General features: G+C 41.2%; 2 protein-coding genes across 2 annotated transcripts in view; both read right to left on the bottom strand.

Annotated features, from left to right (window-relative positions):
• Positions 1–3,464: 3,464 nt before the first annotated feature.
• Positions 3,465–6,092, bottom strand: LOC115753824 (ABC transporter G family member STR2-like). The gene is made up of 3 exons (XM_030692646.1): positions 5,613–6,092; positions 4,593–5,323; positions 3,465–4,467 (listed from the first exon to the last, which is right to left on the bottom strand). The coding sequence occupies exons 1-3, from the start codon at positions 6,090–6,092 to the stop codon at positions 3,465–3,467; spliced, it is 2,214 nt and encodes a 737-aa protein (XP_030548506.1).
• Positions 6,093–15,196: 9,104 nt separating this feature from the next.
• Positions 15,197–16,069, bottom strand: part of LOC115732880 (protein RMD5 homolog) — a 100,205-nt gene continuing 99,332 nt past the window's right edge. Inside the window, exon 3 of the transcript XR_007197845.1 lies at positions 15,197–15,246. The gene's annotated coding sequence lies outside the window, so the exon portion shown is untranslated. The remainder of the gene's footprint in view (positions 15,247–16,069) is intronic.

Genomic DNA, 16,069 nt, shown 5'->3' with positions numbered 1-16,069 from the left:
GAATAACTGCGGTATAAATCCAGGCTCAAGGCCATTGGACTGTAGCATCAGCCAATTCGGGTGTCTTGAAATCTTCAATTTTATCACGGGACATAGGGATAAGTATACTAGAAATCCTAAGACTTATCACGAAAGTGCAATTGTTTCCTAAAACTCTAAAAAAAAATGTAATCAAGTAAACGTAGTCAAGTTCGAGCCATCAAGTTCGAGAAGAATCTATGTGCATAGAAAGATTCTATTAAGGTGAATCGTTCAATGGCAATGATGAGTTTATGAAGACCGAGAGTTGTAGAATTTTTTTCTTTCTCAAAATAATGGGCTAAAGGCCCTGCTATCTAGTGACCCATGGATGTCCTGCAAAGCCCATGAATCGGTTAAGCTCAAACATTTAGCATATAGAAGGGACCCTAACCAATAGCAATTTATATGCATTTTGTGGGATCCTTTAGTATTTCTTTCTTGAAAATCAAAGGGCATGTTTGTGGTGACCTGACTATCTGAAGTCCATGAAACATCATGCAAGCCCAATGAACAATTAAGTTCAAGTCTTTGTCTTGTTCCGGTGACTCCGACATATAGAGTTTACACGCAATAGATGGGATTCAATCTAATGACCTCTAGTTTATGAGTTGGAAATTTGCAATGATCCAACCAATTGTGATAATTCTGAATGGTTATAAAAATTTTCCTTGAAATGCAGTAATCGTTCTTTTTCTCGTCGTTTTGTAGGGCTACGGGAGAGAAAGATTTGACTTTTATAGTGTGGAATTCATCACTGTGATCTACACAATATGAAGAACGAATGGAGATTCGCGTCCCACCCTGTGGTGCCCGGGTGTGAATTAAAAAAAATTACCTTTTTTTTTTCTTGCCTCAGAAAATGTAAACTACATAGAGCAGAATTTTACTTGATAATTGTAATCCAAAGATGACATTGTGAGTGTCGGAACAAAAGTTATGGTTGGGCTCGGTGGGCTTGGCCATATGGCAGATAAGTTTGCCGAGGCAATGGGCCTTAAGGTGACCCTCATCACTACCTCACCAAGTAAAAAGGAAGAAGCCATGCACGATCATGGTGCTGACGCATTTTTGGTTCGTCGAGATACCGAACAGATGCAAGTATGTTTTATTCATAACAAGTTATTTCTTAACGGTGCCTAGGATAAAGATCACCTAAAGTAAATCGATGTCATGAACTTGTTTCTTGATAGAGTCTGCCATGCGCTCAATGAACGGCATTACAAACACGGTCTTAGCTACGCATGCTCTCTTGCCGTTGATCATTCTCTTGAAGACTAGTGGGAAGCTTGTCAAGGTTGGTTTCAGATAAGCCCATTGAGCTACTTGTTTTCCCACTCCTCAAGGGTAAATATAGTACTTAAGGAGATTACCATTTACTATAATCTATGATTAAAATTGTTATGCAGGGCCTCCGCATACATTTTACCCAAACCTGGAATGTGTGGATCAAAATCTTGAACTCGTGTTCGCTACCTTGAATTACTTCATCATTACATATATATACATGAGCTCTAAATAAAGAATTCCGAATTTTTAGTAAAAAAATAATAATAATATATAACTAGCGAAGAATCATAATGACAGGTAGGAAGATGGTGGGAGGAAGCATAATTAGAGAGATTAGACGCAAGATATGATTGATTTTGCAGCGGATCACTGCATAACCGCGGATATCGAGGTTATCCCAACGGACTATGTGAACATTGCCATGGAGCGGCTCGCAACATAGATACCAATTTGTCATCGACAACGGGTATTTGTTGAAGTTTTACCGAAACTTGCTGTGCAAATAACTACGGGAAAGCTTGAATAGAGAAGCTCAATTTTCTGTTGACATCAGTCATTGTTTAAGTAATTTCTATGCACGTTTTTCGTCATATCCACGTCATTGTTCTTGTTGGAACAAAGAAGTCTTCTCTAAGGACGATTGCTTTGTAAAAACTAGTTATTTTAAGAGTACGTTTGTTCGGCGGATAATTTCTTGACGGAGGAAAATGGTTTTCATGAAATTAATTTTCGAGGGAAATGGTTGATGTACAAGTCATAACGGCTCAATTTGCAGTTCTCCAAAAGACAATACTTCCCACCCTGCCTCTTCTCAAACATCATCAAAATCTATTCATTAGCGACCGGTATACTCGGATGAATCTTGACAATTTATATCTAGAGAAACCCACGTGAGATGCACATTCGACCCACCAATTTTAATGCACGAGCATGTCATGGTATGAAATGGAAGTCATAGATCTGCACTTTGAGTGTATAACTCATAATCTTGTTCTGATGATTTCTCTTATTATGTGGAGCTCGTTGTGTTCTAAAGTTGTCAAGGATGTATTTTGGTTTGCAGTTGAACTGCTATATTTCTTGCTTGTATTCCGAGGAAGTGAATGAAATAAAATGTTACTTTTGATAACAACAAAAAGTGGAAGTCAGCTGATTTAGCCTATAACCGAAGTGCCTTGACCCACTTCTGGCCGGCATGGGCAACGTGCTTGTAGGGGAATAGAGAGGAAAATTAGAAAGGGAAAACCGGAGAGAATGCTAGAGAAGGAATATCTCCATTTTTGTCTTCTTTTGTATGGCAACCCTACACTCCAATCCTAAGAGGCATTTGAACATTGTTTCTCCCAAAAAAGTTTTAAAAAGTCTTAAAAGATTAAAAAGAAAATTACCCTTCAAATCATCTACCATCAATCTATACTCCATCACCATGGATGTGTCGGGCTCACCACGCCGAGGCGAGTGGATTAACGTTAGTACTTTTGTCAAATACTAGGACGATTGATACAAGACAATCGGGAGGTGAAACTTTTGTTCTCTGTCGTTTGCACAAGGCTTATTAGCTTTGGTTATGGAGCATACAAAACGAGCAATGCCGTAATGGACTGTAATCCCCAATTTTGGCACGTTCAGGATGTCAATTTTCTCACTGATGATTCTACGATGTCCGACGCCCCGACGCCCGCTTTGTCTGTCATCGTCGTCGAAAGCAAAGCATTGTGGCACAATCTAGCTCAGGAATGAGAGATACCAACAAAGCAATATATTGGTCATCAAATAAAATCAGGAACAAGAAGTTTTCCGACCTTCAATCGTTGGGCAGAGGACAGTACTTGCGCGTAAAGGCATGGAACGACAATGAAACCCGTAAACAAGCGATGTCGGGCGACTCTTGATAGACCCTCTCAAATGCCATGTGAAGTTGAAGAGCGAAGTAAATGACATGAATAAGAACTTCAAAAAAAAAAAATCGAAATACTGCATGTCAAATAAATTTCCCATGCAAAAATTCCAACTTCATCCACAATTTTTTCATCTGGAACGTATGAAATTTGTAATCAAATGGTACCGAACCTTTCACTATATTCCATTGTTTACGACGGAAAAAAAAGGCGTTACATGTCAGAAAATTCCTCTTCGTTTCATGCTCATCGACATCATCATTTCCTTTGGTTTTTGGAAGCGAAGCGAAGTACTAGGTAGAACAAGATCCTATATAGAACAGCCCAACCCAACATTATCAGCACATTCTTCCACTTGTCGGACTCACGTGTCGAAATACGGAGTCCCGATAAAATTTCAGTCCCGGTGATGTTATGCGGGGCTCCTTCGGGGGTAACGCTCTTCCCAAAGGTCGCGTTCGTCTGGTATTGGTTCATCAATAGCCCCTCATACGGATAAGTCATTGTCGAGATCTTGTTCATCCACTTCCAGTACGCCGGAATGTCATGGCTATTCAAGAAGTACCCACAAAACAGGAAGAACAGCGCGGTGAAAGCGATGACCGCCGCATAACCGAGAATGTAGTTGGGCACGACCGAGCTGACAAACACCACGAACGAATTCGTCGAGAGGAGCGACACATAGAGCACGAGCAAGAAGTACAAGAACGGCCCACGCAGCTCCAGGGCTTTCCAGACGATGCCAGCATAGACCGCGGCCTGAACCGCGAGGAAAGGCAGGTAAGTTATGAGGCCGGCGATTGTGTAGGACGAGGCACGGTAGGCATTGTGGGAGGTCTCGCGGACAAAGATGAAGCGTTCTTGAATGAAGGCCGGGACGGCGTCATTGGAAGAGAAGAAGAAGAGGCAGACCGTGAAGATGAAGAAGCTGAGCCGGTTCGTGATCCCTTGGTTGTCCGCCTTCGGGTTCTTGAACATCGTCGCCATCATCACCCCCATGATGGTGAGCACCATAAGCCTCGAGAGGAAGAGCTCGGGGGTCCGCTGAATGTTCTTGAAATTGCGGCGCATGAGCATCCAGGTCTCGGAGAAGAATGAGTTCACGAACTTAGGGCCGAGTTGTTGGTGAGATCGGAGGGCATTCGGGCTGATGTTCGGGGTCAGGTAGTCGTTCTCGTTCACCGTGTAGTCGCTGCTGTGAGGCGTCGGCGTCTCACGGAGAATTTCACTCGAGTACGCGTAGTAACTTCCCGGTGATGCACTGTATAACCAATGAAGGATGGAGATGAATGAGTTTTGCCAAACGCTAGAAGCAGAAATCGGCGCAAAAAATATCTTCAAATTGTAAAAGTAGCCATATCTTCATCTAATTAAATGGTTTAATACCTCATCGCGGCTTCCTTGTTTGAGTCAGCCTTTTGTCTTGAAGGAGTCAACCCAAGTGCCTGCATAACTCCACTGCGGCTAGGAGTCCATGATACAGATGAATTATTGTAAGGACTTCTCAAGCTGTGGTCGAACTCATCGTTCTCTTGCAAGCGTAACCGCCAGCCGTTTCTGTGGTCGTCGTGGCTCTGATCGTGGCCCCGATGCCTGTGATCGTGGTGGCAAGAGGGAGGGGTGGGCGCGACCGTCGAGATCGACATATCTTCCCCGGATAGCGGCGGGGGTTTCATGCCGGTCCTGATGAACTCGGCAAGAGCTTCGACCCCAAACTCCGATTGGTCGTACTCTTGGATGACGTCGATGAGGTGCTCTATCGAGTTCTCGCCCTTCGGGACTTTCCGGCCCATGCGGCCAAGGTGGAGGGTCACGTCCTTCGGCGATCCTTGGAACATGAGCTGGCCACGGGCCAGGATGATGAGATGGTCGAGGAGGAGTTGGATTCTCGATGAGGGCTGGTGGATGGTGAGGATCACAGTGCTGCCGGACCGAGCTATGTCGTGCACCTTCTCAATCACGCTGTGGGCGCTGGTCGAATCGAGGCCTGAGGTCGGCTCATCGAGAAAGAGTAGGGATGGCCCGTGGATGATGTCGACGCCGATTGATACCCTCCGGCGCTCCCCTCCGGACACCCCACGTGTCCCCTCGTCGCCTATGTAGGTGTTTCGGGATGACTGTGATCAAAGTAGTGATGCACAAATTACTCGGGGAAAACAATGAACTTGTCCTTAGACAATGCATGCTTCGATGCAAATCCAATCTTCTCCTTATAAAAAGTTATATCACAAATTCTAACTTAATGTTTATCTAAGTAGCCTTATTTAAGCACTAAATAGAAATCCGGTGCATCAATTTTGTAAATAAATTTTACAATCGGTCTTACCCTCTAATGCTACTAGAAAAATCTGACCAAAAAAACAAAATGCTACTAGAAAAAGCTCGAGGTTAGTACTCAAAACTCACCGAGAGTCCGAGCTGCTCGATCAACTGCTCCACTCTCTGGATCTTGTCCGCAGTCGAGATCGGCCCCAGCCGGAAGTCAGCGGCGAACATGAGTGTCTCATAGACCGTGAGCATCGGGAACAACCTATCGTCTTGCATTATGTAAGCGGAGGTCCTCTTGATCAAGGTAGGGCTCATCTCCATACCATCCAAGGAGACCCGGCCCTTGAGGCTCCCGCTCGCGATCCTCCCCGCCAGGCCGTCTAGGAGCGTGGACTTCCCCGCCCCGCTCGGGCCCATGACGGCCATGACGCACCCTTTCGGGGCATACCCGGTGATCCTGTGGAGCAGGTCCACGTCTTGCTTGACCAAGTTACCATCGATCTTCTTCTTCTTGGTCACGGTGTAGGTGAGGCCGGAGAACTCGAGCCCACCAGTGAAGTTCATCGGCTTCGGAATCTCGATCATCGTGTCACGAATATGCCCATTCTTATGAGACATTGCTCAGTGCTCCTTCCTACCGCTTGGCTGGTGGTTTGAACCCTTCCCCTTGGTGAACTTATTGCACAGAGAGGGAGAGAGATTTAGAACTACCTTTTGGTGTTTCTCCTTTTGGTCTCCTAAATTGCAGCTGTTGTGTACAGGGGATATTAATAAATGTGGCACAGAGAGACAGAGAGACAGAGAGAGAGAGAGAGAGAGAGAGAGAGAGAGAGTTTCCACAGCTGGAGAGGCGCTTCAAGGAGATAGTTCCGAAGCGTGGTGGTTGAGGATCACTTTCATTGAACAATCCGAATTTGGTCGGATTCTTCGGAAATCACGGCAATGCCTTCTTGTAAACTCCAAGGCCTTTGGTTGGACTCTAGCTCTTCAATTGGCCACCCCTTGGCCTAGCTCAATTGGATGTTTGAACATGCTCGTGAGATTGATTACCAATTGTCAGGTCCACCCACGGCAGGATTGCTTACATAGATAAGGTCCGTAATAAAATCGCACTACGCGTGTCACAAGATCGGCGTCCTTCCTTTAACGGATTTCTTTACCATCAGTATACCTTACTTGGACCACTAGTGATACCATAGGATTTGCGTATGATCACTAAGCAACTCTAGAATTGCTCATGCTGACTCCTTTCTGAACTTGTGAGCCAACTAATTATGCATCGAAAGTTCACTGGTAGAGAAAAAGCGATGCAGCTGAATGGTGTTTGTCATAAGATGCCAATTGAGTATCATTAGTAGGAAAAAGAGTTTCGAAAGATGTTTGCTGTCATCAGTTTCCACATGGGAACTTGTTAATGCTAAAATAAGTTGTCATCATCAGTGTAGCTTTCAAAGAGCAACCTTCCCGGGTTATGTACCAACTGAATTCTTAAAAACATTTCGAGGATTCCAAGATGAATTATGTGGTTACAGAAGGAAGTACACGGATAAATGCCAAAACATAGGTTGTCTTTTTTTTTTTTACAGCACTAAAACATAGGTTGTCGACAACCCATTTGTTTGAAAGAAATAAGGTATGAATTTGGGGTTGCTTTCCCCAAGATGTGGATTGCCCTTGGCTGTCTCATATGTTGTAAAGCAGAAGACTTGGATAATGCAAATATCAGAGAAATATCAGAAAGCTAATGGAAATATTGGACAAGATGCATAACATTATCATCATGCAGATATGGACAGATCCAAAGGGCTAACTCCAGGATTTTGTAAGTTGCATCATGCTCCCATATATAGGGGTGGAAAGTTGAACTCGCAAAGGATTTACGTGGTTCGTCAAAGTATCTAGATCCACTAAAAGAGATCGACGAGATAATTTCACCAATAATCGGAAGTGTACAGATTACAATAGCTCAATCACCCCTCTCCAGTGTTGGGCTAACCCAACTGTGGCCACATAGCCTCACAAGAACAAAATCAAAGAGAAAAGGCAAAAGTAAACCATTACGAGTTCTCTTTGACAGCTGTTCCAAACTCCCTCTAATAGTCTTGACGTAATGTTCAAAATAGGTCGAACTCCATACTTAAATGTTGTTCCATGTGTGTTTTGACATCCGCCCATTGTTGGTGAGACATTTGAATTGTCTCGGGTCACGGAGTAGGTCGAACATCGGACCCATGCCTGGCCCGACATCCGATCCCGCGAACGTCTGGATTAGCATGGTCGGACATCCTATCTTCCTTGGCCGAATGTGCAAATCCAATCGGAACCCTGAATCTTGATCCATCCATTTCACTTCAAAAACAAGACGAGCTTTGTCCTCGGACACTGTTGGGTTTTATGGGACTATGGGAGTACTATGATCTACCAATGTAGGCTATCCTAGCCTTTTACCAAAGAAATAACTGCACTTGGCAGTTTATCACATCTACTCAATAGAGAGAAAGAAACGATGTAAAATGCTTCTCTCCCAATCATCTTCAAGGAAGGATCGATCTCTCGAGGGACTGCAACAGATACATTTAATCTGTGAAAACAAGGTACATCAATTCTGTAAGGTATTCTCCGATCAGTGATTCAAGTAATATTTGGACTCGTTACTTCCGCGTAATTTCGTTGCGTATGTAATGGGATTGGTTCCCTTCAAACACCAATCTCAAGTCAATTTCAAATTGAATCGGGCTCACCTTGAGCCACAAATAACAAATCTCCGCTTGATTCTATGTCCAACTTGAAGCTTATACGTGATTGTTGCTCCTGAACCCCCTAGGTTCATCACATGCTACGGATGCTAGCCAAGTCCGTGCAGTACTGGAACTCCGCCAATGCTATGGGCTTGGTCAACTCAACATGTTATGGGCCAGCCTTCCAGGTGCAAAGCCTGCCTTTGATGGTGAAAAAAGCCTGCGTTTTTAGGCCGAAGGCCTCGACTTTCAAGTCTTCATCGCATTCACCCATGGCAACGTTCGTAAATGTGGATTCATTGAGGAGAGGGCTGGGCCTTGGTGCCTTCGATTGTGTCTGGTAGGCTGTTGAAAAGCTTGATCCGACAGATTCGCATTCGTTTTGTCATTCCAAGACATGCTCGTGATCGCAAATCGGTGACAGCCTTGGTTAACTGTCGGTCAAACCCCACGTCAATCTCAAAAATTTTAAACTCAGTTGATTTTTGGATGGAATTTAAGGTTGAGACTTGGATAAGGAATGCTCAAGTCGGGGCCATTTGGAACACAAGGTTTCTTCTAGACAATTTGGAACTCCCCTTAAAGCATTGACTTCCTAGTCTGTGTTGTGTTCCATATATGTTGGCCAAAGTTGATCCTATATATGTCATTTTTAGTTTCCTCACAGCTTTACTTGATATGCTTTGTGGATTCAGGAATAATGTTGTTGCAGAACACACCCTCCATTCCCTCTACTCATGTTTTGTTTACAAGGAATGGGGACGGCGGAATGGGGATGGAATCCTTATTCTTTCATAAATAACGTATAATGACTCGGAATGCAGAGGAATGGATCGAAAAATGTCGGGATGAAAAGTGCTCTTTTGCTTGAATTTTACTAACGTGGTGGGAGGTGGCAATGAAAAGAAGTGAATGGGAATGAACTTAGATGGTATCTTTAAGTTGGATCTATAATTATGTTTTGGATTTAGCAACTTTTATGAGAAGAAAACTTGATTTGGTATGTATATACAAGGCAAATATTTTATTTATCGACCACAATATCTAAACCCTAGAAAGGTTATATTCTTACTCTAGGAGTTACAAACACGATAATTAATTACCATTCTGATTCCTTTTTGTTGCATTGTGACTCCTAGTATTTATTCCGATCATGATTTTACCTTGCATTTTCCTTAAAAGAATGAAATGTCAAAACTATATAATGATACTGAAGTCAAAATCAAGTTCGTAACGCTGATTTTGAGATCTATGCGGAGCCACGTTTTGAAATTGATTTTTTTTAAATATGTTTTTCCTGTAGTTTCAGGAAATTTAAGCGTAGGGTAGCATCCTAGCAGTCATCATGAAGGCCTAGAAACATGCATAATTCCTAAGAGCAATTTGGCAGCATCACGATGAATTTTGAGACTAGAGATTTCATTTTAGCACTACGACAGCTTAAGAACATGCAGTTTACCACTATTCAAATCGGTAGCATAATAATATTGTTAAAATATACGTGTGAGCCAAGTTAGAAAAGTCACACATTCAAGAATTAATGTGGTCCGGAGTAGTTAATATATTCAAGTTAACCCATAACCTATTGGCTTAAGCTTTTGAATGAAGATTGGTCTAATTAAATATGTTGACGGGCTCGAACTTGGGTTCTCTCTTGGCGATCTCCCTAGGTGAAGGTATCATGCTTCTGCTTCGCACTCCCGACAAATGATATCAAAGGTGGTGGTTGATTGGTGGCCCACTGCCAATATGCATCTTTGTTTAGTGAATATCTCAAGGAAAAAAACTGGTGATCAACGCGATTTCCGGACAAGTGGGCGTTGTGGTGTAGCGGAGCGGCGCCGATCGCAGCCTTCAATGTTCGGTTCGAAGAAAGTGACCAGGGATGAATGTGGATGTTGTAGATTCAAGTTTGAGATAAGTTCGTGTACAAGGATACTTACATTAAGGGGAAGCAACTAACATTGAACTCGCATATGATAGGGAAATTGTTGAGATATATATGTGAGTTGTGTTAGAGAAGTTCCACGTTAGAGAATTGATGTGGTGTGGAGCAATTAATATATCCAAGTTGGCCTATAACTCATTGGCTTAAACTTTTAAGTTAAATGTGAGTTCAACTGGAAATGTTGACGGGCTCGGACTTGAGTTCCCTCTTGACGATCCTCTCGGCCAATGGTATCGAATTGTTGAAAATATGTCTCGAATTCGAGCCCGAAAAGAAAGTTTCCTAATTCAAGTAGGTTTTCTAGTTTAAATAAGTTTCCTAGTTGATGGTTTCCTACTTTGGATCCAATTATTGCCTATATATAAGAAGTGGATCTTCTTTATGAAGAGTATCAAAAAGTAGTTTTTGCTAGTGAATTACATCAATAGTATTTGAAGCCTATTAAATCTTGTGATTAAGATTTGTTAATTCCTTCACAAGATTGATATTATTTTGTGACGAATTGTGGGGTTAAACATTTGTGGGTTATTGGATGTAATTGGGGGTTGGAAAACATTTAGAGGGTTTAAGTGGCTCGAGTGGGGTTTACAATCTCCATTGTATCGCTTGATCTATAATGGAATTCGTTACTGTTCTCCTCATTTATGTAACTCTTTACAATCAAACCACGTAAATTTGGTTCCAATTTATTCTCTTTTATGTCTATTTTATAGTTTGATTTGTGCAACAAATATATTTTCGATTCGACAGTGCTAAACAAATTGTTATGACATCCAAGCATACAATTGTATTCGAAATTTAGTTGAGGGTATCGAGAGCTACCTTGAAAGCAATAGAACCTAGAAAGCAAGAGAATTTACGTAGAGCGTCACAAGGACCAGGACTTCAAGTTTTCTTCCTCTCCCATCGAAATGAGCAAAAAACAAAGGTATTTAAAGGCGAAATGGGTTGCATTAAGTTGAGATGTGACCGCCTCATTTCTAGGAGGGGGCACCTTGAGTCGAGGTTCGCTCTTTTTAGGAATGCATGGTTTTTGCACCGTTGGAAAGTATGTCGAGAGCTTTCGGACAAGCCCGATATTGCCAGGTGAAATTGTTGGGAAATCTCCCTAAAATGTTTTGAGGACAACAAAATACTCAAAAGCTATTAATACCATGTAGTATTGGCTGAAGCCTGCATAGGAAATAGCGGACCATGTCTAAATAGGATCGTTAGACCAACCAGTGATCTGCCTCTACCATGTGTGAACAAGGCATTAGGCGTAAATGTGTTTAAAAACTAAATGGACCTGAGTGCACGGTGAAAAAGTCAGTAGAATGAGAAGTTCATGAGGACTGGGATAGACTAAATAAACATGAACAGCTTAGTCTAATCAAAGTCGTCAATATGCTTGGAAGGATCATAGGGTAGTTGAAAGACAATTACTCTTCAGCGAGAACTTTAAAAGACTAGAAGGATCTTTGGTGGAAACAGCTTTTGCTATCGACAATGTGGAAGACATGCTCCCTGCTTCTACCAACTAAATAGGAAGACCTGGACTCCCTTTTTGAATTTATCTAAGATTCAAAACAGAGGGTAACATCCTATACGGTCTGTCAACCGGAAGAAGTGATTGTGTCAAACGATAATGATCTTTGACCAAGAAGAGGACTCTCCAACGCCAAATTCTAGGATTGGAAATCTATAAATAGGATTCAAAGATTGTTGAGGACCTCGGCGAAATTGAGAAAACTTCCGCTCTTTATTTATCTTAAATTATTTCGTGCTCATGAAAGAGTTCACTACGTGTATTCTGATTTAGTCTCTCAGAAGATACATTGAGTGTTAGATATGCTTGTGTTCGAATAGAGTTATCTACTAACTTTGAGTAAAGCAACACCTACTGCTACTTGTACCCTCCTAAGGATCACTAATGGATTCCAGCTTGATTCTTGATTGTTAGTCCGAGAGACCGAATGTAGGCTTGGTTATAAGCTAAATTAGTATATATTTGCTTGCTAAGTTTTCAATTTCTTCAACTCATTTATTTACTTATCTAATAAAGGCACCTCGGTCGTTTAATTATCTTTCTATCTACTAAAGTGTTTTGCAAGCATTTATGAGAAAGTACTAAAATTTTTGGGAACAACCTATTCAGCCCTATCTAGGTTGTATTGTTAGCTCTAATAGAATTGTGAAATCACGGTACTCGAGATCCAATCCATGCCGAGATTTAAGGCTAGGGTCTATGAACCATGCATCGTTTCAATGGATGTAATTGAAGGCTGGAAAACACTGAGAGTGTTTGAGTGACTCAAGTATGATTTGTAATTTCTATTGTATCACTTGTATATAGGAAGTGGACCTTCTTTGTAAAGGGTATCAAAGAGGAGCTTCTGCTAGTCAAATTACATCACTAGTATTTGAAGCCAAGTAAATCTTGTAAATAAGATTTGTTAATTCCTTTGTGAGATTGAGAGATTATTTTATGAGAAATTGTGGGGCTAAACACTTGTGTGTTATTGGATGTAACTGAAGATTGGAAAATACCGAGAGTGTTTTAATACCATGCATTATTGGCTAATACTTGCATAGAAAATAGCGGACCATGTCCAAAAAGGATCGTCAAAGCAAGGAGTGATATGTTGTGATGCGCTTTTGCATTCGATTTTTATTTTTTCCCCTATTTTCCAATCTAGTTCTACAAGAGGTCTCATATTGTTTATTGGCCATTGTATTGTATTCGGGGTTTTGTCAATTGTTAACTCAAACAACCCTTTAATTGCATCTCCCACTTTGCAGAATCCCTTTCCAATAAGCAGCTCCACCGTGCTTCATTGATTTACGCAAAATAAATTTGACGCATATGCTAAGCATTACTCGGCCTTATGCTGACAAAAGTTTTGATAGAGCAAGTCTCAACACTTCTTCATAATACTAAGCTATATGATCTACTTAGCTATGATTGGAAAGTTCACTCTTAGAAATAACCTCAGTTGGACCTAGTGTAGCGGTTTATAGGCTATCCTTAATACGCATCTTATATCCTTAATCTTTATTTTGAGTTCTCTCTTATTTTCTTCGGTTCAAGCTGACGACTGGGAGAAATTGAAATATCAACAGTGTGGGATGTATGCGCGGAGAAGATGCAGCCCCTCATACTTGAACCTGATAGTATCTTCTCACTGGAGTCAAAATAAGGAGAACCTCTGAGCATAGAGTTGGAATCTTTGGCTTGACATCTGTTCTTGTAGATTGCAAGAAAACACTACCATAATTCAAGCTTTCTTTCCGAGAAGAGAGTTTTTGTGAAGAAGATGATGAGCACTAAGGTAGATCTATCTATGTTTACGTTTTTATAGGTATATATGCATGTCTGTGTATGAATGGCCTTGATCTCCGATATGTTCACCTCTATATACAAAGATATCCCTATATTCTCTGCAGGTTGCAAGAATTGTGATGTTTCACTCATGGGCATTGCTATGAGAATTCTGTGTCTCTGAAAAACAAGGAATTTCTCCAGTAGGACTATTTGTTTTCTAGTGTGGCTTGATCTGCACTTGGAAGAAATGTTTCAATTGGTATTGTCAAATTTTTAGGCATTGATTCACGTGAATCCTCTTTGCTGTTGTGTTCCCAGAACCATTATTTACAGCCGCACAAACACGCTGCCATCTTTTAATGTTTGTTCATGGGCTAAAGTATACTAAAAATGTCAAAACTTGTGTACGGCGCTCACTTTAGTGCCAAAATTTTCAAAACGATCACTTAAGTGCCAACTCTTTTAAAAAACGATCACTTAAGTGCCAACTTTTTCTAAAAACGATCACTTCAGTGCCAACTTCAATTTGAGCTGACGTGGCTTGTCAAAAATCCGACACGTGCTATTTTTTATTAATATTTGAGCTGATGTGTCTCGGTGGAGTTGACAGATCGTTTTTTAAAAAAATTGACACTTAAATGATTATTTTTAAAAACAATTAGCACTTAAGTGATTGTTTTTCAAAAAATTTGACATTTAAGTAATCGTTTTGAAAGTTTTGACACTAAAATGAGCGTCGTACGTAAGTTTTAGCACTTATAATGTACTTAAGCCTTTGTTCATGTAAGTTGGTATTGCCAAATTCTATCGTGGTGTATTGACTGCATCTCCTGATGTTCGATTCAGGTCATAATGCTGATGAATCTTTATCTGGAAAATACAGAACCAACTTTGACATTCATTCTTCAAGATTCACGTACCGTTATTTCAAGTAATAAGCGAGGTTTTTCGGCTGAAACCATCAGAGCTCTGCGTGATGTTGAAAATTCGACGAAAGAAGGATCTCGTGCTGGATACATTGGCAGAAAGGGGTAGGCTTCATATCGGTATCGTCACGAGATGTTATTCTTCCTTTCTTGGTCTCTTTCCTGCTTCTGCCTTTTATGTCATTCAACATACTTCCCAGTAATTTGAAAGAGAATGAAAAGAGAAAAATGGCTCTCTCTCTCTCTCTCTCTCTCTCTCTCATGCACGCACGCACATTACGCTTTAGCGCGGAGCGCTCATTGTGCTCAAACATGCAAGAAGCCTGGGCGTAGACATATGCTAAGAGGAAGCAACGAGCAGTTATTCTGCAAAATATTATCAGTGTATCGGATTGCTTCTGCCAGAGTTTTCGGTGATTAAGATTATTAATTAGAAATGGACCTGGAATCTAGTTCACTTTGCTCCCTTTGAGCAGCAGGCATACTCTGAGTCCACATCTAATCGAGAGCTGACCGCTGATTTTAAGGGTCACCGTAGATTTTGCAGTACATAGCTTTGGTCAAGAAGAGGAAGATGAACGATTACAGGACTAAGGATTAGACAAATGGACTGTCTTTCAAGACTGCACTTGATAAAACCAAAAAAACTCAGTACCTTATGAGACCAAGAGATTTGAAATGAAGATACCACCCCTAAATCAAAGTAACTGTTAAAACCGATTTTTGAATATCACAATCCAAGGTTTATTAAATCGACCTCCAACGACTGCTCTGTCTCTCTCTCTCTCTCTCTCTCACACATACAAACTTAGCGTATTTTAGCCTTTGTCATCAACAAGTACTAATCAACCTTCCGCTTGTAACCCATCAGGTAACAATAGGAGTTTTCAGACTACAACTAAACTAACCGATACATATTTTGGAAACTCAAAACCTAATGTGTGGCGTCCCATACCATCATCACCCCCATTGAGCAAGCTTTCCAAAACCTCGCTTGCTCTTCTTTAGTTAATCTTTTTTTCTTTAATCAAAGTAAATGGGGCATGCAGAAGCTCTAAATAAAAACAATCGAGCGGGGGGCACAAGTGCATGTCAAAACAAAACATTTAATAGGCAGGCACGCCTATATTAAAGGGTATGGTATTTTATGCTTTCACTAACCAGATAACACACGCATATCAAACAATAACAATCTTTTATTCATAACTCGTTTATTCAAACTCACCATGCACTCATTGTTACATATACCATACAGCGACTTCACTTATTTACAACATTTATATGGGAGGATTTATAAAGAAAGGTAATCTACTCCAGATTTCCAGCATCATCATCCACAGCCTCTAACTATCTTGCTCACCTGAAAAATAGTTAATCAACGGGAGTAAGCCGAAACTCCTCCGCAAGTAGGATCCCTAGGTCAAACTATTAAACCAACTGTAACATCACAGAATTGAGGGTTGTCTCACATAAATCAACAAATATCTCAACAGCAGCATGTATCAGAACCATACCAAATCAAACACAATCCTCACGGACAATAGATCTCGGATCCACATCCAAAGCATTCGTTATCTAAACATCATACACCAGAAACCATCAATCGCATCCATAATCATAGAAAGCTTAGTAATAAGGATAGACATCAACTTGTCTCGACTAAGCGAGAAATCACATAA

Source organism: Rhodamnia argentea, chromosome 1 (genome assembly GCF_020921035.1).
Source record: "Rhodamnia argentea isolate NSW1041297 chromosome 1, ASM2092103v1, whole genome shotgun sequence".
NCBI lineage: Eukaryota > Viridiplantae > Streptophyta > Magnoliopsida > Myrtales > Myrtaceae > Rhodamnia > Rhodamnia argentea.
This window is presented reverse-complemented; position numbering and strand designations above follow the sequence as displayed.

Excerpts from the sequence above, each read along its gene's own strand:
- LOC115753824 (XM_030692646.1), bottom strand. The coding sequence starts at position 6,092 with ATGTCTCATAAGAATGGGCATATTCGTGACACGATGATCGAGATTCCG. Across the intron at positions 5,324-5,612 it reads TCGAGCAGCTCGGACTCTCG|TCATCCCGAAACACCTACAT; the intron begins GTGAGTTTTGAG and ends CTTTGATCACAG. Across the intron at positions 4,468-4,592 it reads AACAAGGAAGCCGCGATGAG|TGCATCACCGGGAAGTTACT; the intron begins GTATTAAACCAT and ends TTGGTTATACAG.